This window comes from Coloeus monedula (assembly GCF_965178545.1).
Source record: "Coloeus monedula genome assembly, chromosome: 8".
Classification (NCBI taxonomy): Eukaryota; Metazoa; Chordata; class Aves; order Passeriformes; family Corvidae; genus Coloeus; species Coloeus monedula.
Window position 1 is genome coordinate 11678068 of NC_138788.1, and position 25178 is coordinate 11703245.

A 25178-nucleotide genomic window follows, 5' to 3' on the forward strand; every position below is an offset into this window, starting at 1 on the left:
TGTCCATTTACTTTAAATGGAAATTTGTTTCTTCTTACTTATTTAACCAGGACTTCAAATTGGCATGGTTCCTATCATACTGTACTTGAGTCAGGAAGTAGGGCATTACCATGCCTAAAACCTATACCTCTTCAGCAAGTATCTCCACTGAAAAACACCACCAGTGAATGAACAGGGCGCAGAACGGGAATTACTGAGAAAACCCTATCCCTCCATCAGTCAGCCAATGGGTGTCACCTGCCTGGCTCAAAAAAGGTCAACGTTAATCCCCATAACCTTAATTTGCTTGTATGATTCAAATGCAAGTGTGACAATGCAGAGATGTTGAGCTTGTAAAAGCATCTGTGCTCCGGAAAGTGAAATTTGGGAAGCGATCAGAGGTGACACAGAAAAGCCTATCCTAAAACATTCCCTACTTGTGCAGTCTTGGGGGCACACAGCCGGGTCTCTGCCCTCCACCACATCACAGATGCCATCCGGACAGGTCTTGATGCTCGGGGTACATGTGGAGTAGTTTGTGGTGATCCCTGTTAACAGAGAAACAGCTGCACTAATACCACGAGGAATGAAAAGTTCATTGCATCTTCTCAGGACACACTGACACTCCAAAGCACAGGTTATGGTGCCTTTTAAAATGAACATCTATGACTATAAACACCTGCTAAAGTAACAGACAAGAAAACAGATAAAAGCAACAGGAAGAAACTTTTTTTTGCTATCTTTTCTACTTTTGACAGCCCTCTGGTCATGTCATTTGCAGTTACAGTGAATACTGCTTGAAAAAGAGCTGACTGACCACTTTGAGACTGAAGAGCAGCTTTCACAACTGAGGATGTCTCTACACAATTTCACCCACTTGAATATGAGCGTTAAGAGTGGTTGTAGAGAATGTATGACACGCAGTTTGAAGGGATCAAGCATCGACACAGATTCATTGTTCTGGAAGAGTCAAGTGCTGTCACCCATCAGCTCTGTGCTACAGACCACAGAAAAGTGACATTGCTTTGTGCTCACTGTCTGCCCAGTGTACCTGCTCAGCACTTGCTCCAGTTACACTGCTGCAAGCTCAGCTCACTGCATGCTGGTTTATGTATCGTGTTCAGCACCACCAGGGACAAGATCAAGAATGACCATTCCAACTTCATCTCATTTTCCTTCCTAGTGCATGCTTCATATGGGTATTTATGACTATTTTTTTTAGCCCCAGCTTCTGTGCAGTTTACCGTACCATGTTTTCCAGCCAGAATAAACCAGTTTGTATCTATGGAAGTCAAATGCACAATTACAACTGACAGAAGTTTGACTTCACACAACACACATGTACCTTTTCCACTCCCCTGCCTCCACTGGCATCTTCCTGTTAGCACTCCCAGGCCACCACACTCTTCACATTCAGAACGGTGCTTACTCATAGCACAAGAGTCAGGGCAGTCCTCTTCTTTTTTTAAAACTGTTGGGAAATGAACACACAAGCAGGTCAGCTCAAGGTCAAGCAGGTCAACCTGTTTTTAGGGATAGATAGGAAGGAAAGAAAGATGAAGAAAGCAGTGAAAGACTGAAAACTGACTGACCCAATTATCAGTAAACTTAGATAACCATTAAAGAAAAGCCCAGATGTTTCTTTTCTGTGAAATAAAAGACAAACAGCAAGATCATGAAGGCATGGTTATGTCTGCTTGATAGCACGCTGTCATTGCCTAGAACTATAGATATGTGTAAACACACTGGTATCAGAAGAACAGAGACCACAGACAGTTAGAGCTTCATACAGAACTTTTAATCAAGGGAAAATACTTAGCTCTTGGGCTAACACAGTAGTTGCCCAAAGAGCACCAGGAGAAATGTGTGTTTTCAGACAATTTGAGGCTTGTACAAAAAGAAAAATCCACTGCAGGTTTTTCTTTCTCTTTCTTCAACCCATTTGCTCTTGGCATAGGAGTTCTGACCCGACAAAAAGTAACAGAGCTGTTTATGAGGTAGAATTGTAAGGTTTTGCATAAAATGCAATATAGCTTGCAGAGAAATGAGTATGTTTCCAGTGAAATCCTCCTCTGTGGCTGTTACAGGATATTTCTAACTTCCTTCCCCATAAGGGTGGGTCATCACACTGCCCTTAAGAACTTGAATTCAGTGTGATTGCTACACAACTGTTAAGAAAACTATTTTTAAAAATTGTAGAGAGAAGGAGGAGAAAAATCAGTGAACAAACGTACATAGGCCAGATAGTTCCTTTTTCAAAGAGATAGATAGATAGATATAAATATACACATACACCTATAGACACTTTTTCTTCCACAGGAATATGTGAAATACAAAATAAAGGTGTCACACACTAAAGATTCTTCCAAATCAAAGGTCATGATGAACATTATGAACTGCATATAATATCCCACCCTTCTGTGCATTAGTTCTCCAAACAAGTATCTACTCCAGGAAGGTCTGAATCAAAACTCAAAATCCAAAGTCTGTGATCTGTATCTTGTAGCTCACATTCATTTTCAATGCTAATGCCATCATTTTACAGATCACCCTGCTAATGCATCACCTCATACCAGTAACAGTCATTAATAAATAAATAGTTCTGACTGGGGTACTTACGAGTCCCTTCCAGGACAACAGTGAGGAGGGTTTTGGTGTGTTTCCTGCTCTGCTTGTCTGTAGCTTGAACAGTGTACTGTATTTCCTTGCATTCAGGTCTGCACAGCACAGAGGAATCGTTGACATAGAGGGTCCCATATTTGTCTTCTCGGCCTTGCAGAATGCTGACAGGATAGCAGCTCGCGTTGGGGGACAGCAACTTGTAGGTGATGTTCACACCACGGAATTTCATGCAGTTTTCAATGCAGATCTTTCCTATCTAGGCTCAAACACCAGCAAGGGAATCACAGACAGGAACGAAACTCTACACAAAAAATGTTTAGTGCTTCTCAAAAATATCTGAAATAAAATGGAGCATACTATACCTTGCCAAATTCAGCATTTATTTGGGGTTTACAGATTTGTTATTTTCCTATAAATGCAATATGTAAATGTTTTAAATGTGATTTATTCTCAGTAAAAATGAGAGGTAAAGCATTATTGTTGTCTTCAGACTAGCAGTGGAAATGCAAAAAGCCTTGACCCAGAGACTCAGTGGCATTTGGTGCCTACTGCTGATGGTCAGTCTTCAGTGAGAACAAGACGCTGTGATTTGGGAAAGTCTGAGTTCAACCCCTGCTCTGTCCCAGGCTAACCAGTGAAAAAAACTCTTGCCATCTTTGAGAAATCCAAGAGCTCAGCATGAACAAAGCTGAGACTCTTTTCAAACAACATAGAAATTACTATTACATAATTTTTATAATATTACAGTCAAAATGTTTCTGTCCAGCAGAGCTCTCTGAAAGCCTTAAAAGGAACAAGAACCTCATTGCTTCCCATTCGTAATTTTAAAACATTTTAATCTGAAAATGAAAATATGTTGGTATGCCATATTTCTCTGTGCCAGAGTATCTAGGCCAGAACACTCCTCAGTCTGAAACACATCATCTAAGAGGCAGCACAGGAATGTAAAGCCCCATCTCCTGTCCAGCTCCTATTGGAAACTGGTCCAAAGCCCACTTTGGTTTTTCCATTTACAAGAGTGGGATTTCGATCAGGCCCAGAGGCACTGGCTTTCTTTGCAGGGAAAAACCACAATGTGAAGGGTGGGGTGCTATTGAAGGGAACTTGGTGATAGATTATTTTCAAATGCTGCAGTTAAGAAATGTTTCCAAGAAACACTACTGCTGGTAAATGCATATCTGTACATCTTGGTTTCAGCATTCTTACTAAAGAATGCTTAAAAAAAACAAAGTTTTTTTGTACTAAGACTTCTTCCCATGAACCTGGACTATTTAAAGTCAGAGAGGAAGCCTTGCAGTTCTAGAAGAGTACTTTGTTATAGGATAATTCCACTTCATCTAAATTATTCCCATTCACATCGCTGATGGGTCATTTGGCACCATTCCTGTTGGGTTTTTTTGGTGGCAGGATAATACAGACTATTAAAGCCATCAGAAGCAAGGACATTTCTTTCTGGCTGTCTCCTCTCCACAACATGCTGGGACTGGCAGGAAGAAGAAGAAGACAAGATTTCCACTGTTCATAAACTCTGTCTAGACACAAGGTCTAGACATGTCCCTTCAGAAGCACGTCACCGCAGCTTTGGTGCTGCACTGCAGCTGGCAGCGCTTTGCAACTGCTCAGATGGTGCTCCTTCGAGGCAGGAAGAGAACACAATGATGTTCCATGGTATTAACCTTTACAAAGACCACGTTAAACTGCCCCTTCTGCATACTCTGTCATAACTGCTGTTTCCAGGCACCTTTTTAATCACAGTAATTTCCTTCAATGGGCTTGGAGAAGACCCCATAAATTCAGGGTCCCTGAAGAGCCGATTATCCTTAGAATAGCACATTGACCAGTTTTGCTTTCCCTGTATAATTTGAGGAGAAGCTATAAAGGCCTCCCTCAAAAAATTTCTACAGAAAAGACAGACTTTCTCTTTTTGCCAGATTTCCACTATGGAAAGCCCAGCCTTGTAACTCTGCTCTGCTCCACAAGTTCTAGAGCCAGCTCAGCTCTCAGGTGCAGCAGAGCACAACTCCAGCAGAAAAAGGTAAAAGCAGCTGCTTCCCCTTTCTCATGAGAGTGAAAAATCAAGTAATCAGGGTAAATGGTAGTCAGGTTTAACATCAGCTTACAGGGGAGGAACCTACAAAGGTGCAATTTGCAAGACTCTCAATAGTTAACACAGAAATACCATTATAAGAAACAAGAACAGAAAAATCCATCTTTTGAGTTCCAATGTTTAATAAAGTCTGGATAATGATAATGTTCCTCTTCACTGAATTCCAGGGACATTTGGACATATAACCTCTCTAAAAATCTCAGCCAATGTTATTCATCATTTGTCTCAGTAAATGTCAATAGAGCTTTAAGTCCTTTGATAAGTTAAATGCCACTGGGCAAGCCTGCACCATCAGGCCGTGCTTCTGTTATTCAATTCATTTAGCTGCTCAAACAGACAAATGGCATCAGCCCAGCAGTTAATAATTTCTTCACGCTCCTGTGTTTTCCTTAGGGCAAGAGACAGTTCAGCCTTCATATTGATTTAGCCCAGTACTTTCCCTGACTACTCTGGCACATCAAGGCTAATTATGCAGCCAACTTTAATAATGTGAAGTGCTGGGGACTAAACTGCTTACACTGACTTGTGCTCCAAGCTGAGCACACTGTAAATTCAAACCCAGTTTCAGAAGTAAATGGATGACACTTTAACTAACTGAAAACACCATCTCCAGAGCCAGGATGAGTTTTGCACTTTGCTGCTCAAGAATCAGAACAGAACCTCTTTGTGAATTTGTGTTTAGGCAGCACAAAGAGAAAAGATCTCTTCCCAGAGACTTGGAGTTCTTGCCAGGAACAGTTTTCCCTGCTACTACTGCCACCCAGTGAAACTGAACAATTGGTGGGAAATGCCACTGTTTCCAAAGGTCCTAAAATTCCTTTTCAGATGTTTGACTCTCATGACAACATTCAAAACCAGTAGCTTTAAAAGTCAATGGGCTTTTTTTGGTTTTGCACTCTGAAACTAAAAAAAAATACTCCCAGATTTTAACACTAAAGTGTTCAAGCAATCTAGGGTATGCATAGATAACCATGGTTGTCCAAATTTAGTCTGAAACTTATTCATTCATGATAATACTGTATGCATACACCTAGATATAAAAACATGCACAAAGAATAAAACCCAACCAATTCATTGATCTAAATTCATACATACCTAACAGGTAAGCATCCACACTTGTTTCAGTTACAGCCATGCTGTGACACAGATACAACTGGGTCACATTTCTAGGTGCAAGAGTTAGACTACGAGTATCTTACATACCGGTGCGATTATTTCTTTTAGTGGGAAACCCAGGTTTCACCCTACCCCCAGGCAACAGGTGAGGGTCAAGCTTTCACAGGCTGGTGCTACAGAACTCTCAAACCTAACATCAAAAATAATTTGATCTGCACAAAAAGAACAGAGTATCCTCTGAAGTTTCTAACAGACTACAAATTGAAAAACTGCAGCCACAAGGCATCGTGAAATGTCATAAAGGAGTAGCTATTTGTAGTGAGGCTGCTAAGTGAGCACACTTGGTACCTTTCTCTAATTTAGGATATTCAGTGCAGACTATGGACAAAATGTCCCTTGTCAGAGCAGTAAAATTTTTATTGGTCGCATACAGCCTGTTCTGTACTCTGAAGAGCTATCAAGCCACAATGCATTTCATCAGATTAAATATAAGAAAGTGCAGTATATCTAACTTCCCTTTTTATTTCTTTTTACAGTTAGCCAGAGGCTTAAAGATTAATAAGACTTAATTCTTTCTTAAAAGTCTTCTAACGAATTGGTTTTCTCTGCAATTGGGATGACCATATTTTAATCTCAGTCCTCCTCTCTGATACAATAGTTACAAGGCACGCTTTCCAGCAGTTCTCCCAAAAGGGTTCATCACTGATGTTCTTAACATTCACTTTCATAATATTAATTATACTGAACTAGTTCCTTATTAATGTACATGTTCCATAGGAATTACATTGTAATTTTCACCTGATTAACGTCAACCTGTTAGAAAGTGTCTCTGGAAAGCATTATTAATGGCAATGGTGGTGATTAAGCTAAAACAAGAATTGAATTAGGAAACACATTAATTACTAACTAGCCATTACCTAAAGAAAAGCCATTAATATACTGAGACTCCAATAGCTGGACAAATTTCTTTTTTTTGCCCTTGACATTGTTCCTGTTATTCATGCCTAAGCCACACATGGTTGCAACTCCTCCTGTCCACAACACATTATTTCTCTCCATTAGTACTTCCATGTGTGGCCGCTCCTGTTATTACATGGTGGGAGAGGTAGTGCCCAGCCTACCTGCTACCTACTACATCCAGCACCAATCACACTGATACCACATTTTTCATTGATTCTGCTTAAAACAGTTAAAACCAATGAGCACTTTAATGCATCTTGCCCCAGTGATCCAGCTATTAAGCTCCATCAGAAAGTGGATGTGTAATTAACATGGTTCTTACTTGTGCAAAGCGCTCAGCGTTTCTGTTCACGGTGAACTGGTAAGTTATGTTTGAAAACTGAATGCTGACAGGGAGGATGGAGACATTGAAATGAAGCATCACTGATCTTTCTGGGCCATGAAATTCTGTGTCATTCACCAAAACATCCAGCTGGAAGGAACGATGCTCTGTGACTGAAATGCTTTTATTCAGTACCAGTTCTGTGAAGCAAAAGATTAGTCTATTAGCAAACCACATTATCTGCAAATGTGTATTTTAATACTGCAAGCCCAATAAAAATAGATGTAGCAAATTTAATTATACATATCCAAGTTTCCTAACGGGAAATAGAAGGCGAGTTAAATATGAAATATGTTCTTATGTAGTTATTCTCTCTGTCAATCAAGATGTTTGGGAGGCCTTATTCCCTTCCACCTACCAAGCTGAGAATCCTATAATCAAAAGCTCTTGTTTATCATTTTATACCTCATCATACCATACACTCCCTGTTCCAGAGAGTTTAAGCTCCATTTTTCAGTACATATTTAAAACTTTACTTGAAATTTCTCAGCTTTCTTTGGCTCGATGTTTATAAAATGCTTGGAAAAGTTAAAGAGCTTATTGGTCAATTACTAACAAGCAACTTCTTTATTTGAAGAAAGGGTCCTTACTGTACTCGTGCCGAGTTCCCCTCACTTGGCTGCCATTTGGGCTGAAGTGGATTTCATCAAAGATGTGCTCTACACGAAATGTTTCACTGATCCAGGGATCATCAGTAATGATGGTTCCTGTGTATTTCTTTCTGCTGCTTTCAAGTGGATAAATAGGTGTGGTGTCTGCATCGTACACAGTCAGCGTGGAAAGAACAGTGCCCTGGAAGGAAACAATAAATGGCACTGCTGAAGGACCTGGAGCTTTCTTCTGATAACTATTTTGGAGATTAAAATATTGGTCAAACAAGACCTTACAACTTCCACTGAAACCCAGGAAAATGTATTCATAGGTGTCTTGTCAAGACTAGCTCTAGTCAGGAGGTGGCAGCAAACTCCCAAAATCAGTCTTCTCCCTTCCAGACACAAATATGATCAAAATATACTTTGAAGGGAAAACTGACTAACAAGATATCTTGTCGTTAGGAAACAGAAGTTCTCTCATGAAACACACATCATTTATGCCCCCCCAAAAAACGTCTTCTCTATACCATAGACACATAAAGGGTCATTGCTCCCATGGAAGAGCCAAAGAGCCCACCTGTGTATTCTACCAAAGCAAGGGGCGTATGTGTGCACACCCAGGGATTCAGACCTCTTGAAAGATCAGCTTGGCTTGGTAAGGGAAAAATGGGAGGACACCATTAAAACAAAATCCTGGAGCTTGCCATTAACAGCCTGGAAACTTCACAGGTGCAATGTTTGCCTGTAGAAATCAACTTCTACAGCATCCTAATAAATGTTCTGAACATAGCTCTGATATATTACATAGATTTGCATGTATGGGACAGATACACACATACACTTGCTCTAACAACACAATTTCAATCCCCTGGGGGGAGCAACCCTGTAAAAAACAGAGCAAAGCTCAGTACGGAGGGACGTAGAGCGATCCTGACCACAGACTCGGCTATTGTCCATCCCGACCTTGGAAACTGCTCAAATTTCTTCACACTCTTTAATTACTAACTCGAACTCCTCTTTCTTTGGGATCTGAGTAAGACATAACTTGGGCAGAGGAATCCTACAAACAAGAATTTTACAATCACAGATCTGCAGAGCATGGTGTGGTGATGGGCTCATTGCCAAGATCCATTACTCAGGCAGAACACGATGCTTCCCAGGAGCTGTGCCTCCCACTGCTGTGCTCCTACTTCAGGGACTAGGTAAAGGAGAACATTACCTCTTTCCTGTTGAACTCCACGACAGCATCTGCGGTATCAGTGCCATTGGGAAGGAAGGGAGGAGAGTCATCTTCATCTAACACATTGACCAGGAAGGGCACCTCAACCTGCATTTCCCTGAATCCCTCCCTGACGGTGCACTTGGCAATGAGCTCGTATCTCTCTCTCTCCTCCCGATCCAGGCGCTGTGTCACCTGCACGCCGGTGGTGGTCTCGTTGTACCGAAAGGGAACACCTTCAGCTGCAAAACAGCCACAACATACACAGGGACAATCACTTCCCAGCATAGGGCTCTGATGGCTTTAATACTCTTTTGCAGTCCAGTAAATCCATTTGGACATCATGACTGCACAATAAAAGAAGTGAAACACAGGGAACTTGTGCGGTTATATTTGGGTAGGGAGAAAACATGGAATATACAGGAAGATTCTACAGTTTAGAAGCAGCGTGATTTTAAAGCTCAGGATATTCTCAGTCTACTTTTAGCAGATACAAAATTCTAAAACTGATCTTTTTTTAAGGGAAGGGGGTAGTTCTCTTTCCCATTTCATCCGTGTATCTCAAAGGCAAAATCTTCTGGCTCAGTTTAGGTTTGCAAAGGAACTTCCTTTACAGAATCAAATCTAGAGGATCTACTACAAAAGAGATCTTTAACAGTGCAGCTGTTTGCATCTGGTGCTAGGATGTGAGCAGCTCAGATCCAGTTTTACCTGCTAGCAATTTGTAGGAAATGCTGAGGTTCTGACACAGATGATGAACTGAGGGTAACTGGAGCTGATGAAATGTGCCAGGTGGCTTGTTCTCCTTGATGTGAAAGGAGAGATCCATTTCTGTGAAGCAAAGCTGCCTTGCTGTCAGAGAACTGCAAGCTGGTGCAGTAGCATTGATCAAAGAGAGGAAAACCGTGGTGCGCATAGCAGAGTCGCATTCCTTCTCTTGGAAAGGGTGGGATGAAAGGAAGACATACAGCATCACCTTAGATAATGGCATCCAGTTTCCTACAGCTTCAGGGGGAAGAAATCAGTGTAAGAAATATTTTACAGAAGACAAGCTACCATTTCTTTTCCTCATTTTCTACCCTAGTCCATTATTCCATAAACGACTGTTTAATCCTATTATGTGGTAAAACAACTCTCCAACATGCCATATGCTGGTGGGAAGACCTTAAACCTTAATAATCCAAATAAGCCAAAAACTATAGGGCTTGGCACCAATATTGCATTACAGAATCTCAAAACCAATACCAGCATTCTGTCTGTAAAACACTGACATAGAACACGTCACTGGCAGTAATCAGCTCTTTGATAGGATGGCTTTTTCAAGGCACTAGAGCAGAGCAGGGTGGAAACAGGAAAAATAATGCATGAGATGGCAACAGATACTCAGGACAAACCCATATCTACTATGATTTCAGTCACAGCATTACAACAGTTTATTCCAGTTGAGGATATGGACCAAATTGTTTAGGCTCAAAAAACAGATTGCTTCATCGGTTTGAAATATCAAGAGGTGGACAAAAGATAAAACAGAAGTTAAAACCAACCTGTGGCATCTACTAATACATCCTCAAGCCTCATTTTGATTCCCTTGGTTTGACTACAGATGGTAGTAATAGCTCTGTAATAGATCTAACTCGAAAATAAGTTCTAGGTCACTTTGATCTGTATGAACAAAACAAGGCTCTTGAGTTTTGAGTAGCTATTCCTCCTTTGTTCAGCACAAGTATTTCATATACATGAACACCAAGTACCAAAAATGGATGAAATATCAAACACTCAGCACTTCAAAAATAAAGCATTAAGTGCTTGAAGTTGAAAATTTCAACATCAATAAGTCGGAAGGTAGTGTTGATTTACGGCTCTTACAAACTGAAGACAGTTACTACAGACCCTGTAACAGTAAAATTTCTGCAACTGATCACAGTGGTATGCCATTAACTCCTCACCCATTTCCTCCTCCACCAGCTAATGATACCCTAATTTCCTCATAGATCAAAATCACCAAAACCAATTTACTGCTAGAGCATAAAAGAAGAGAAAAAAACCTGAGATAATGAATTTTTGTTGTTAATTTTTGTTGTTCAACAGTAAGCTTCTCCAACAAGGCCGAATTTCAAGAGAGGGAGGTACAATTAACTATTTCTTCAAAGAGTACTTTGGTGTACGTGCAAATGTACTTTGTAAATCCATGTTACCAGAATTCAAGGACCATTTATGTAAGAGTTTGAACCACTCTCACAGCATTTGTCTGGACACTAAGCACCCACCGTTAACACAATGGAATTGGTCTCACTTGCATCAGCAGATGAAAAAACTGCAAATCTCAGTGAAAAGCTGTGGCCTATACAGCTATGAAATGCAGAAAAAATATTTCCAGTAATGCAATTTTGCCAGCCTACTGGAGTTTCCAGTGTGAGTAACAGGATCTCTCCCAGGTCAGCATCTGCTTTGGCATACTGGTGTGGGTTTCATTGGGTCTGGTTCCTCATTTTAAAAGGGCAGATGTGTTTTTTCCAAATTTGATGCTCATCTTCTGATGGAGAAACCTCAACATCTGAACATACTTTGCTTTAAGAACAGATACCCCAAGAAGAAAAGCTGGTCTTCTCATACTTACACAGCATGTTAAAGTCTTCTCTATCCAGGCTTTTACTGAGGTAGAGAAGTCCTTTTTTTTCTCTGATTTGAAACCAATTATTTTCATGTGATCTCGCACGAGAAATTATGAGATTCTGGCACAGATGGAAGTGGGCCACTTCCTCATGTGAGTCCTTCAAGGCATGGATGCGCAGGAGCGGCATTCCCGCTGGCTCGTCAATGTAGACGTTCTCCAAGTACTCTTTCCTGGGGAAGTAGAGACCCAAGGCCACTGCAAAGAAAGGCACACGAGAGAAGAGGTAGGCCCAGTTAAGTGGTTTGTGCACTGGCTTTTTCTTAAGAGATGTGTTTCCAAAGAACCAAAGGCATCATTCTCTAAGAAGTAAAGAAGCATTAAAAGAGATGTGGAAAAAGGCAGATCCCCATCTGGTGTAAATAAACACAGTTTTACTGCACCGAAGTCAAGGACTTCAGTGCAGTAAAAACTTCAAGCCACCAAAAATATGGCCTATAGATTATGTTCAAGTTACAATATCATCTGCTTTTTGAAAGCAAAATTGCTTTGCTGTACACAAGGCCCAGTTTATGCTGAACACTAAAGGAAGCTCTGCTTGCCAAATTTTACTTAAGTTCCTATGTGATGCTCTCAGTTGAAATTCCATTACCTCACAGATAATACTCAAAGAAGAAAAAAAAAAAAAAACCTTTTGATGAAATCACACACTTTAAAACCCTTTAAACACTCTCTCTGTTGAGAGAAAAACCAAAAATTTATCAATAGCTTGCATGCTTTTCCTCAGATTACATAAAACCCTTCTTATTGAGGAGTACTTTTGTGGCTACCCCTGCTTTTTAAACAGTCCAGCATGACACTCTTGGTACAGAAAATGAGAGTTGTTTAACAAAAATACTGATATGAAAGTGTTCTAAGTGTTTTAAATATGACAGATGGGAAAGCTGAGAAGTGAGCGAGAAGGGAAATGTACATTTCTTTTCAGTACAATGACTGTGACTGACCCGATCATCTCCCACCCTGGCTCTGCAGACATTTACATTTGGTAGGGCTCAACTGCCCCCCTTGGTGCCTGTTTCTTCAGCTGATCTCACCTCACCACGTCACTGCAATGGCCTCTCTACCTGTTTCCAGTGCTTCCCTTCCAATTTCACTTCTTGCAAATGTGATCAGAGCGGAATGCTGGATTAGCAAGGAGGGGACAAAGTGATCCTCACTGCACTCACACAGACCAAAATACTGGAACTTTCACTCTTGGATTTCACGTGCACTGACAGTCAGTACTTGCTCTCATCCAAAAGAATACTTGAATACTGCAGAATTATGCATCATTTAATCCAAGTGATATGGAGTCAGGCATATAAAAAGCTCACACATCTGCTGAACAAACGTAAACAATAACAACTTCCATATGTTACTAATACAAAGCTCTCTCAGCTTAAATCAAGCCAGATACAACTGGAAATGATGGTAATGCAGCAGTAAAATTAGGGATATAAGGCCAAAACATCTTCAAAATAGCATCAGGCTATAGCACATAATTATTTGGTACCAGTATTGGATCCATACACTGTTCTACTGAATGGAGTGAACTGCAAACAAACTGTAAAAACAAGAGAGCTCTAATTTCATTTAGAAACACCACAGAAACCATCATACCTTGCAGTGATTCATGACATCATCTGTATCCCTGGATGCAATTACATCCATCAGGTTTGCAGAGGCCCATTATTTTTTCCTGCACATACTTTGCAATATATGAATAAAGTGGTAAAATAATATGGTAGGTGAATTAGTTCCAAAGGAATTAATTCAAAGAGAAGCAAACCAGAGTCTTTTTGAGAGTTTTAGAAAAGCATTAACTCTTGACATTCTCTGTCCAGAAGAAAATTATTACTTTTGATTCTGATGCTATCACCCTTTCTTCTTTGTAAGTAAGATTCCTGAATATTTGTATTAGATTTCAAATTTTTTTTTTCAGTCCCTCCATCTATTTTGAAGTGCAGGAAAACCTGGGGAATATGTGCTTCTAGAACTCCTAACAAATGGGTTCAATAATAAGAGGAATAAGGTGATATCCAAGTAGAAAGCCCAGTCCCAGTGCAAGTAAATAGACTCCCTTGAGTTATTTAGTGTAAAAACTTGATTTTAGAACAATGAAAACTTCACAAAAAGTTCAACACTGAGAATTCACTGTGCAAGACTGAAAAATCACTTCCAACCCACAAATCCATACAAATGAGGCTTACACAACACTAGCTATAGGATAGAGGAGTAACTGTTATTTCCTTATTTCCAAGACTGGGGTGAACAGTCCTGTGTGCTCACATCACACAGTATAAGAACCAGCCCCACTGCAGAGATTTGAAATCACCTCCAGCAGAAGGAGCGTACAGAAAGTAGAGTATATATAACCAATGTGCAACATGTGAAGGTGGAAAGGGAGAAAAAATGGAATATTCTGAGTTGCAATTATTTACTTCCTTATGCTAAACAAGTGTGTGCTGATCTTCATATGCTTTGCTCTACAAATGAGGGCTCACACTGCACGCAGGTACAGTCATGTGTAACCAAGCACAGAAATAATTATGACAGAGCCTCAAACCTGGCACACAATTACACCTCAGCAGAGTTCAGCAGCCCAACTGCTCTGCATTTGAAAGCAAAGGTTAATATTGATGCTGCAGACTCTCTGAAGTTCTTTGGCATCAGTTCACAGGAGGAGTCTTCTCCATTGTCAGAAAGAAAGGGAAAAATCTTGTATTATAAAAATCTGGTTTCTTTGGAAATAACAGAAATGCAAAACAATGCTTTGTATTCTGAAGAGAGGAAGATTCCTTCATAAAATAATTTAGCATTTACATATTAATTAGCTGGAAATGTATTTTACAAGTTTAAAAGCCACTTGAAGAAATTAGAAAAAGCTGCTGTAAGAGATATAAATAAACATATGATCTTTTTCTACCGGTTCAAACCTAAAACTGATTAAACTAAATTCTGTCCATCAAAAGTGTTAGTTTTTAGTACAGAGCAGAGGTCTATCTATATTGAGGACAATGCCCAAGGATAACTTTAAGTGACACCAGCAAGTATCTCAAACTTCCATATTTTACTTAGAAAACAAGTATTTGAAGTGAAGAGACTTTACAACACTGCAAAATAAACAAAATATATACATATAAAGCTTTGATTTAGCCATGTAACAAGAGTCACCCAATGTTGTGAAATTACTGGGATTTTGTGAAGTGGTTTGTGTCACACTGACTCCCTTTCAAGCACCGAAAGAGATGAGAGATATACAACAGACTGTCCAGGTCACAACCACACTCTCCATATACATCTCTGGGGGCTAATTTTAAAGGAGACCTTTGAAGTAGAAGTGTAGCACCCACTTCTCAGAGCTGCGTTCATTCCTTTAAGCCCTAGTGAGTTAAAACCAGATTCAATAAACTTGCCATCTGGCAAGTATGCTGCAGGAGGAAGAGGTTCTAATCCTGGCCACAGTTCCTTGTGTCCTGAATAAAAAAAAAAAAAGAATCCATTTCCAAGGACTTGTGCAAGCTTCCTATGGAAGCCAGATGGAGTTTTTAATGAATCTGCCATTTAAATAAAGAGGAATTGAGATGGTTACATTCAAGACTGATGGCTAAAGTGATTTTGCTTAGGAATTAAAAACAGAGAAAAATGTTGAGTTACAAGCTTGAAATGCACCACAAGAAGGTTGTGCTCTGCAACATCACACAATCACAGAACCGTTAACAGGTTCTGGCATCTCTGAGCATTGTTTTAGAGGATGCTTCAGCTCTCCATACTACAATCAGCACAGGAAACATGGCAACTTCTGATGGATGGGCAATATTATGGGATAATAGCATATCAGTAACACACAGAAGAGGAAAGTGATCACATTTAAGCGGATGTAATGCTACTAACTAATAGCTCCTACAGGAAATAGATACAGTTATGACAGCAGTTTTCCAGTTCAGGGAGAGAAAGCAGGTAAAATGAGAGTAGAGAAATGAGATTATATGTACTTTGAAGCCTTCATGATTGCCCTTTGAAATAAGGCAATTTTTCACATGGCTTTTCTCAGTCATGAATGATTAGGTAAATAATGCCTTTTTTTGATACAAATTGATTTCTTCTGTACACAATTTGCTGTACAGAACTTTACACGTTTTTTGTGCTTTTTATGCTTGCCACTATGCTACTCATGAGTAGCATTTGGGGATGGCTCTTAATGAAAACTGTTAAACTGACTATACCAACGTTATGTTCTCAATATCAACCTCAATGACAGAAAACACAGTTTAACTTTTTAGTCACAAAATGAAGGAGCAGGAAATTTTTTTATTAGATATAGAGGAAAACTTCACTGTAAGGCATTCTCCCAAACAGTGTCTGTAACCATCTTTCAAGGTACAGCTACAGACTTCAAACAAACTGGTTCGAAGTGAGTTATCCAAGTCACGAGATTTGCTCTGGGAAAGGACATGCTTACATAATTGGAAAACCATCTCATGTCTAGGTGGATCACCTGCAGAGTCTCAAACATGTCAGATACGGTGACAAGAGAGGACAACCAGCACCCAGTGAGGCCACTGGTCAGGAGCACCCTGTTTCCCTGATGCAAAAGACCCATCCCCAGCATCCTCTTCTGAAGAGAGGCTGGTGCAGGTAGCAGCCAATGAACTGCTGGTGAGTAAAATGCAGCAGCTCCTTTGCTCTTGAACCCAGGATCCAGAACCTAAGAGCCAAACCCACAGACATGGGGAACGCAATGCACTATTCAAATTCAGGGCTCTCCACTTGGCCAAAACATTTGCCTCAAGCTAAGCAGCAGATGTCTTATTGAGCTCACAGTCAAAATTCAAAGTTTACATGACCGCTGCATGGTTTAAGTTACAGTATGCATTCGAACAAAAGGTTCACTCTTGATTCTTAAAAAATTCAAATGGATGAAATGTAACATTACTTTCTAAAATTATTTTCGGTTTCGTTACTCATGTAATTGAAAACTGTCTCTGGAGCCTGTCTGTTACCTTCCAGCTTCTTTTCATCAGTTCATGTTATAAATTACACTTTTGTCTAGTAAACAAAAATCTTCATAGATCTCAAGGTGCCTGCTGGATGAACATGCACTTAAAAACAGTAGGACCAGACTGTGTTTTTAGAAAGACATAAGGAAAAAAAAAATCAGCAAAATGGAAATGATGGTTGTTTTTCATCCAGCAAGTAATATACACCTATATAACCCACATCTGGCAAAATTTACTCAGAGCTTCTCAGCATTTTGGAGGACAACACAACAATATATTAAGAATGGAACAGCCCCACGCAATCAAAATCCTTAATCCAGAATTGACAAACATCGCCAAGAAAAGGGAGATGCTTTTAATGTAATGATAGCCCTGTCAGTGTAACATACAGGATTTAATGATATGACAGATGAACATGGGAGTCTGTTGTTAACAATCCTCCATTTGTTGCACAGCATCAGATTTCAACAGGCAATTATCTGTCAAGGTTAGTTTTGTGTTCCTGAAATAATTATCTTTACTTCTCACAAGTAGCCATTATGTTCCATTACTAGTATTAATATACCTAATGTTCGATTCATCAGAGAACAAGGCCAGTAATACACTTTTATATTTTAAATTAAAGGACTTGCCCACTTAATTCCCTTCTAGTCTCTACACAATTAGGAAATAAAGTCGCCCTCATAAACCAAAAAGTCCATAATCTAGGAAAAACATTGTCAGTTGACAGAAAAGTAGTATGGAGCAGCAGAGCTAGAAACACCACTCTGGATTCAATCATTAGCTGAGCAGGTGGTCAGGCACGAGCCAGCCTGTGCCTGAGCTGGAGGCACAGTAGTGGTGGCACAGGGACCCTAGGGCCACTGAGCTGCCTTAAATGCCCCCACAGCCAGGCACCAGGGTGAGCCAGCCTCCCAACCACCATGCAGGGCAGGCTGCTTCTTGCACAAGTGCAAGTCATAAAAACCTCTCCTGTTTTTATACTGAGAAGTCCAATGAAATTCCACCACCAGCTCAGCGAGCTGGTGCTGCAGTGTTCCTGCCTGGGTGTAACTCCTGATGGGTTTGAGAGTCACTACAGCAGTGATAAAGAGAAAAAGTGGCATTCTCCCAACTGACTGGCAAGCCATTAATGCAGCTCAGCAGCACAACATTATGTACTTTTAGATGTGTCATTTCACTACAGAAATTGTAACACATGTGATATGAACACCAGAACATAAGAAACTGCATTAAAGTGAAAATTAATTTTTTCCTTTTTATTCCCCAAAGCTTGTCTGCTGGACCCCAGGTTAGAGTGGATTGGGTATAGATCATTGTAGAGATTTATGCCAGAATTTTCTTACAGTACACTCAAAGTTACAGAGCTGGATAATTGCTAAATGTCACGTGTCAAGTACATTTACATGTAGCACAATTTTTGGAGAGCAACAGAATAAATTTCAGTACCAGAGGTATCAGTGAAATACATGTGTTTTACAGAACACGATAGCTCCAGGGAGAGCAGGTCCTTACGAAGTGATGGTAAGCAGAAACAGTCCTTAGCTAGAATATACTCCAGACCTGTTACACTGCTCTGCTTTAAGTTAATTGCCTCTCTTGTGATTTTCCTCACCAGATTCCCATGCTCATATTGAAAACAACCCTGAATTTTAGACTGAAAAGATAGAAATTAAGTAGAAAGAAAATACTATAGTAGATATTTTATTAAATATAGTATTATGTAACATATAATTAGATAAAATACAAATATATAATTAGATATAATATTAAATATTCCACTAGTCAGCAAAACGACAAAGATTTTCAGGTACAGGAAAATAAGACAGACATGGCAAAGCAGAGATGGATCTGACAAAAAGAAAGTTTGTTTCTATATCAGGCATATTGAACATAAATTTAAAAAATGTCCAGATGAAAGACCCTAGATTTATAAAAAATAAGCAAATTTCGATTTGTGAGAACTGCCAAGATTGTCATTTTTGTCTCAATTCAAGACTGGAAAATCTGTGCAGCTCAGGATCTACCAGAGAACAGGACATCACCTCTAATGAAGCTTCACTCGTAAGTTCAGATCAAGGTCAAACCTGTGCCTACACTTTCCTTCCAGAGCCTGCACCTCTAGGTAAGTTTCAGAAAACTGCTCCTTAAGTGCCATAAAGGCTAGAAGTTTCCTTCCTCTTGCATTCTTATGATTTGTTGTTTGTTTTATTTGTTTCGGGGTTTTTTATTACTTTAGCAAAAAGACAAGTTTTTGATACTTCACTGTTCTAAATACCAGTGTTAGTAGAACTTAAACTGTCCCTTGTAGAAATTAATATGTGTGGAAAGCATCTGTGAGAGATTGGAGGGGTTTCTGAAAATTCTTCAGATCCTGATTTTGCCACTTCCCCTTATTTGTATTAAATATTTGTTCTTTAAAGTATGGCTTAATTGTTTGAGAATACTTGGATGTACTTTTGCTCTGTAGGAGTACAGAGCTGAAATGTAAGACAAGGAAACTCTCTACTGTATTGCAGCACAAATTATATTAATAAATGCTTATTTACTCTGTGTAGGATCTCACGTGTCTTCTAGAAAGTGTTTATGTATGATGTGTACACAAAGACTGTGATAACGAGAAGCTAGAGAAGACCAGTGACGTGCCTCACTGCTCTGTGGTAAAACTGACACACTACTTGTATCAAATCCTCAATTAATCATGGAGTGACATACAAGTGCTCCAAATGCTTGTTATACTTTAATTAGCTTTCCGATATATTTAGTCTAACAGTGCTGAGCTCATACAGAAGGTAAACATTATAGCAGCAATTTGCAGAACAAAGTACTGACAACCAAATATATTTGTTTCATAAAAACATAAAGATAAATCACAGGACACTTATCTGCAGAAATTGTTCAGCATACTTGGTAAGATGAAAGGATCCTTAAAGGCAAAGACAAATAAGCTTAAATTAATAATCTTAGTTAAAAGGATATCAGCATCACAATACATTTCCTACATTAAGATACAGATCTGGATCACTGTGCTGATTCCCTAATAAATATAGAGTACTACATTTTCACAATCCCAAGTCATGAAAATGAATGAAAACCAATTAACTGTTGATTTATGACAAAGATTTGTATATGCACAAACTCCTGCATTCCATTACTGCTTAAGCTCAAATTTCCCCATTTCTCTTCCTCCAGCTGCACTTGATTCTGTAGCACCAAAATGAACGCAAGTCTTCCTGTCAATTATAAATAGATGAAGTCAGACGTAAGGGATCACCTTCTGACAGCTCAGTGCGGTGCACAAACACCTCCATCCATTTCCTCTGCCTAAGCCATCTTCGGAGCGAAAACACGCTCAGGTGAAGTAGTACCAATATTTCTCACAAACAGCTTCTTTCCCCCCTCAGCATCACTGGACTGCAACAATTAACAGAACCTTGACCAAAGGGAACAGTACCAATTTGGGATAATTGCACAATGGCTAATTCTTCTTGATCAACACCAGTGACCCTGTACCTGTGTCATGGTGAGAGGAGTCTGGTTTTCAGAGAAAAGTTGCATGCAATACCATCTCATTTTCTAAGGAGTGGATGACTCTATAGCATCTGGATCAAATTTTTACTTTGGATTCTCCACTGTTGCACTGGAAAACCTATTTTCTGTGTTTAGTGCAGATGTGTAAAAATTAGCCTGCTAGACCTCATGCAGTAACATATAGGAAATAGCTCAGCCTGATTTGTGTTTTATCCATATCTAATATCTCTAGCTTCCCTTATTTTTTCCAATTCCTGCAGCTCCTGAAAGAGAGAGATCGAGCAGTGTAATTACTGCCTTACAGCAGGAGGCAATCAATGAAAACTTTTGCTGCTGGTGGTTGAAAAGTTGCCAGAAAAATGGTAATGACATGAACATCCACCTCACAGCAAAGTGCTCTGTTATTAAGAGCTGCTATTCTCTTTTCAAACACTCAAGGGAGCTATGAGCCTGCAGTTCAATTTTTCAGTCCAGGAAGTGAAATCTCACTGCAACTGTGAGCTTATTTGTTTATCGATTTATTTAAAGTTTTGTCTTGAATTAACAGAGCATTTTGGTTTAATCAATCACTATATTTTTGGTTAAGATTACGGTATTTTAGGCCATCTACGAAGTGAAATTAAGAACATAAGTTCTTTATCGTATTGTTGTTGTTTTAATTTTTATTATCTCATTCTAATACATATGTATATAAGAGCTAAAATACTACTAAGACACACCTGCACTTGAATCTCGAATTCCGTAAGACACCCTGGCAGAGAAGACATTTTCTTAAGCGCTTTTACAAGGCACACTGCTTCTAAAATAGTTTTTAAAAAATCTATATTACACCTGCCATCATGGAAAAAAAAAAAAAAAGACAAGAACCCCCAGTATCCCAACTGTGAACATCCCTGTTTATAAAACAGAACTTTTCCTTTGGGGACTTTCAGTCATTACTGCACAGTAGCTACTTGTTATGCTGTTGTCTTAAAGCATAAACGTTGTCAGCAAAAGGGCAGAAATTGTATTGACAAGGCTTGGAAAGGGGCCGACAGACCACTAACGATATGTGCTGGGCATTGCTGCCTGTTCCAGACAGCTCTTCTCTACTGGCTTTGAGACAGTCACAAACTACCTCATATCCTTGATGAGCTATAGGAGTGAACTAGAGAAGTCTAAAAGAAACAAAAGTAAAAGCAGGGGTAAAATCTGGAAGAGCAGGGGTCTTTATAGGATTATTAAAGAGCTTGATTTTCCTTTAAGTGAACTTCTGGGTTCCAGCCCAGTCCCTTGCTAGAGGGCATGCCAAATCACCACAGACTGCCAAGCAAGCGCACGCACAAAACAATCCTCCTCTGATTATTAAAGACTGAATTTTCTTAATGTATTTCATAACTATTTCAACGCCTTCTTTACTTTACAAACACTTTTATTGTAACAGCTAAAACTTTGCCCCATGTTTATACCCTCCACTGCCAACAGAAGAGAAGCAATTCTTTGTATCTCTCATACAGACACTTTTGATAAAGACTTCCCTAATGCTGCTATGCTGCAGTTTCTCTGTTGGATAACTTCTGATCACTTACTGTCATTAATTATTAGCTATTTCTTCTACATCGAGGTCTGCACCGAGTCCTGGCTTGCACTGATGCACACAGATAGTCCTTGATGCTGACATTTATTTTGAACTCAGACTACCAGAGCAGTCATTCTGATAACACGTTTTTGATGTATAAACAAACTGCAAGTGACAGACCCAGAATCAAAGGAAGTGCTGTCATCCTTCAGCGATTAGCTCCTGGGCAGCCCGACCCAAAAAGAATATTGAAACACAAAGTTTATACATTTATGTTTTTCTCAGATGATGAAACTGATGCTTTGTGCTCTGTTTATGAGCTGAAAACACCTCCAGTAGCACCTCCCATCACAAAGAAGCAATCAGGTTTTGTTCAAGCACAGTATCTCCATGCACATTTTATCAAGGCACATTGATTTTTCAACTCCTCTGCAAAGGTGCTTGTTGCACTATTTCATCAAGAGCTCATGTTTTAAATTTAAGTGTCAGTAAAAAACCTCATTTCCTCTGCTTCCCCTCTTTCCTGATCAAGGCAGCAATATTCACAGGCTAGAAGACTGGAACATATAATGAAAACACAAGTTCAGATTTCAACTGAATACCACAGAAATGTAAATTAAAAACTGCAGCTTCGGTGACTGTGTTAGAAGTGCTTTTCTTTATCTGTGCCCTAAACACCTCCCCACACACACCACAAACATTTGTCATCAACAAGCCAAGCTGGGTTTTACAGTCATGGTACGTGACTCAAGTGCACTGACTTTTCTGTGAATGCTTCTCCTGAAACAGAGTCTCCTTGCATCAGGAATAAAAAGCTGCCTGGCTTGATGCTTTTTAGTGTAAAAACTTAACAAAGCTTAAGTTTATAGCGTACACTTATCTATTCACATTTTATCATTAATGACACCTGTTACATTTCATGCCAGAAGGAGACAACTACATACAAACCTTTACAATTTACAGATTTCTTTCTATGCCATAGCTACCAAGAACATGCAGTAGGGTGCACTCTTCCTTTCATACATCTCTCTTCCAACAGGTTCAGGACTCAAGGCTGAAGCTAAATGTTCCTAGAATTTGTGAAGTCAGTGTGACAATAAGAAATGGAAAAAACACTCTGCTGGACTAAACTCCTGGGATTCTCATGCTGCACTGGGATTAAAAAACACTGTCTTAGGAAATTTCAGATCAAAGTTCCAACTTGCAGGTGCAATTAGAAAAATTGAGAAAGAGAAAGAGGAAATACAGCATGATCTCTATATATAATTAATGCCCATAACAAAACATTATCTGTGTATATCTTCATATTCAAAAACTCAGTTTCAGTTTTAACATGGATCCACATTGATTCTAGACTCTACCACCACGTGTACGATGCAAAATGCACATCATGACCAAGCCAGATACCTAGGAAATTTTTTGAATATTTTCAGGCTACAGAATAAAAGGTCCAGGGTATAAATCAATCTTCAGGTCACAGAGGTCCCCTGATAAGCATTAAAGCTGCTTCCCAGAGCATTACCCAACCACAGGTGTCTGTTTTTACTCTTTTGGCGCACATTTCTTTTGCTGATGAGCTAATATTTTTCTGAGGACAGTAAAATCCACTGGGCAACTGCTCACTTTGCTAACAAGACTTCAGTGTGAGAAAAGTGAGGGCAGAGCTGCTTAAAAGTATTTTGTGGCTTTTCAATTGCTCTGCTCTGGAATGAACATTGACAGGTTCTGCTGCCCCTCACTGGGAGTTCCCACACACCGGCTGGCAGAGATGAAAGCAGTTGGAAGGAAAATAAATGTCATTCCTTTCCATATTTCTCCAACTTAAAGCAATTATCAATTTAATAAACTCTGATTTCAAGGAAAGAGAGAAGATTCTGGCTTTTGGCTTGCATGAATCATTTCGAAGGCAATGCCATTTCCAGTGACTATTCCCTAGTTTTTGTAATGTTATTAGAAAGGGCTTGACCTCCCATATTTTTCCATGCACTGGAGAAGACTTTGCTCAGCTAGCTAACCCGATTGCTTGTGCATTTGGAACACAATGTAGAATTAAAAACCAAACCGAAACAAACAAAATGGAAAACTCCAACTTTGTTACAAACGGACTTCCAGTGGAGCCTGCCCCCCCCCCCCCCCATGCCACTTTGAGCCTTGCTTGGGAGGTCCTCTGCATAGATCTGTCTCCAAGTACTTCAACATATCAGTTCCAGTAATCCAATAGCCCACTCAGAGACAAGACAATAGTGGGAAACAATTTAGACAAAGGCTATATATTTAGGGATGGCATCACACATACAACATTTTAATGCTATACAAAAAATAAAATATCAAGAGCACTGAAAGCACTGACCACTGTGTGGCCTTCTGCATGAGCTTACAAACTTGCATATAGAACTGAGTGCTTCAGAAAGATGGAAAACAACCAGCAGGCATCAGATGCTGGGTTACATGGATTACAGTTACTGTTGAACAGAGGATGGAAATTTGGGGAGTAATATATAAGGGCAAGAATCAGAGAAATGGACCTACTATTTGCCAACACTTCTGACTAATGGTCAAGCTCACCATCTGACTGGTCCTTCTCAAAGACAAGAATCTAGAAAACCACAGACTGACAACTATGTCTCACTTAAGGATGCACAGCGGGCTCAAAAGTTTCCTTAAATGTTTTTAAGGACCAGGAACTTTTCATCAGCCATCTTGTCTCTTAGACTGAAAACAACTTGGGAAGAGCTGGGCAGGAGACACAGGTGAATTGGCTGGAAGTTTCACTTCAACATGAGGAAGAGCCTCTTTCCGTTGCGGGTGGCGGAGCACTGGAACAGCTACCCAGGGAGGTCATGGAGTCTCCCTCTCTGGAGACATTCAAAACCCACCTGGACACGACCCTGTGTCACCTGCTCCAGGTGACCCTGTCTTGGCAGCAGGGTGGGACTGGATGATGTCCAAAGGTCCCTTCCAACCCTACAAGTTCTATGATACCACAGTTGGCACCGCTGTGCTAAACCTCCAAACCTGCCCATGCTCACAAAGGAGCACCTGGACGTGCAGCACTCCTCAGAAAGCACAGATTAAGAGCACATGAACCATAGTTCATGCTACTGCCTAAGCAGTGCTGAGCCTACACCAGGCTACAGACTCAGAATAACTGACAAGTGCAGGCACATCTCACAAAAATACTTATTTTTAATACAATCATTGCCTCATCCAAACTTGCTGAGGTCAAGAACCCTGTAAGACTTCACCAGCTTTGAGACTACAGACAACATTTTGCAAATACTTGCAGACAGGATAAGAAGACAAATTTTAGCATATCCACGGTGACATAAATGTGTGAGAGTACGGGTTACACCTAAGGAGAGAAAGATGCATGCTTGGGGACTATTGCATAAAAATGTTTAGTCAAAAAGAATGAGAAAGTGCTACATTTAAAGAACTTATGCTAAGGAAAACATATTTTA

The 25178-nt window shown here is 39.8% G+C and overlaps 1 protein-coding gene across 1 annotated transcript in view; it reads right to left on the reverse strand.

Annotated features, from left to right (window-relative positions):
* Nucleotides 1-25178, reverse strand: part of RET (ret proto-oncogene) — a gene marked incomplete at both ends in the record, with an annotated part of 75798 nt that overhangs the window by 22268 nt on the left and 28352 nt on the right. Inside the window, 8 exons of the mRNA XM_082286069.1 lie at nucleotides 417-527; nucleotides 1325-1450; nucleotides 2599-2857; nucleotides 7107-7306; nucleotides 7757-7958; nucleotides 8979-9220; nucleotides 9690-9983; nucleotides 11596-11847. Coding sequence (XP_082142195.1) covers nucleotides 417-527; nucleotides 1325-1450; nucleotides 2599-2857; nucleotides 7107-7306; nucleotides 7757-7958; nucleotides 8979-9220; nucleotides 9690-9983; nucleotides 11596-11847 — 1686 coding nt within the window. The remainder of the gene's footprint in view (nucleotides 1-416; nucleotides 528-1324; nucleotides 1451-2598; nucleotides 2858-7106; nucleotides 7307-7756; nucleotides 7959-8978; nucleotides 9221-9689; nucleotides 9984-11595; nucleotides 11848-25178) is intronic.